Source organism: Etheostoma spectabile, chromosome 6, assembly GCF_008692095.1.
Source record: "Etheostoma spectabile isolate EspeVRDwgs_2016 chromosome 6, UIUC_Espe_1.0, whole genome shotgun sequence".
In the NCBI taxonomy this organism is placed as follows: Eukaryota; Metazoa; Chordata; class Actinopteri; order Perciformes; family Percidae; genus Etheostoma; species Etheostoma spectabile.
The window spans coordinates 20,595,059-20,595,385 of record NC_045738.1 but is presented as its reverse complement, the minus strand read 5'-3'; the positions used below and the strand labels follow the sequence as shown (position 1 = coordinate 20,595,385).

The window sequence follows — 327 nt, the reverse complement described above, 5'->3', positions numbered from 1 at the left end:
TATCAGCCTTGATCTAAACATCATGTTCTCTCCTTAGTGACTGGACACAACACAATCCTCCTACTGACGGTCAGTGTGTAATTTCTGCCTCTGACATTGGATGGAGCTCAGTGAGCTGTACTAAGAAAAACCGATGGCTCTGCAAAATGAAGGCTTTATCTGTTTAAACACAGCAATCAGACTCTGCATGATAATATCAACTGGCTTATAAATATCAATTATGTGTTTGTGCAGTGATTACATGTTTTAAACCAGATTGATGAAAGGGAACAACGTCCTGTTTCCTCTTATTTTAAAGTTGAACTTGTTACAGCAGGAGGCGCTGCA

General features: G+C 39.8%; 1 protein-coding gene across 1 annotated transcript in view; it reads left to right on the top strand.

Moving 5' to 3' along the window:
* Nucleotides 1-269, top strand: part of LOC116690868 (macrophage mannose receptor 1) — a 13,782-nt gene extending 13,513 nt beyond the window's left edge. The window contains exon 7 of the mRNA XM_032518070.1: nt 38-269. Within this exon, the coding sequence (XP_032373961.1) occupies nt 38-167 (130 nt within the window). The 3' untranslated portion in view covers nt 168-269. The remainder of the gene's footprint in view (nt 1-37) is intronic.
* The last annotated feature ends 58 nt before the right edge of the window (nt 270-327 follow it).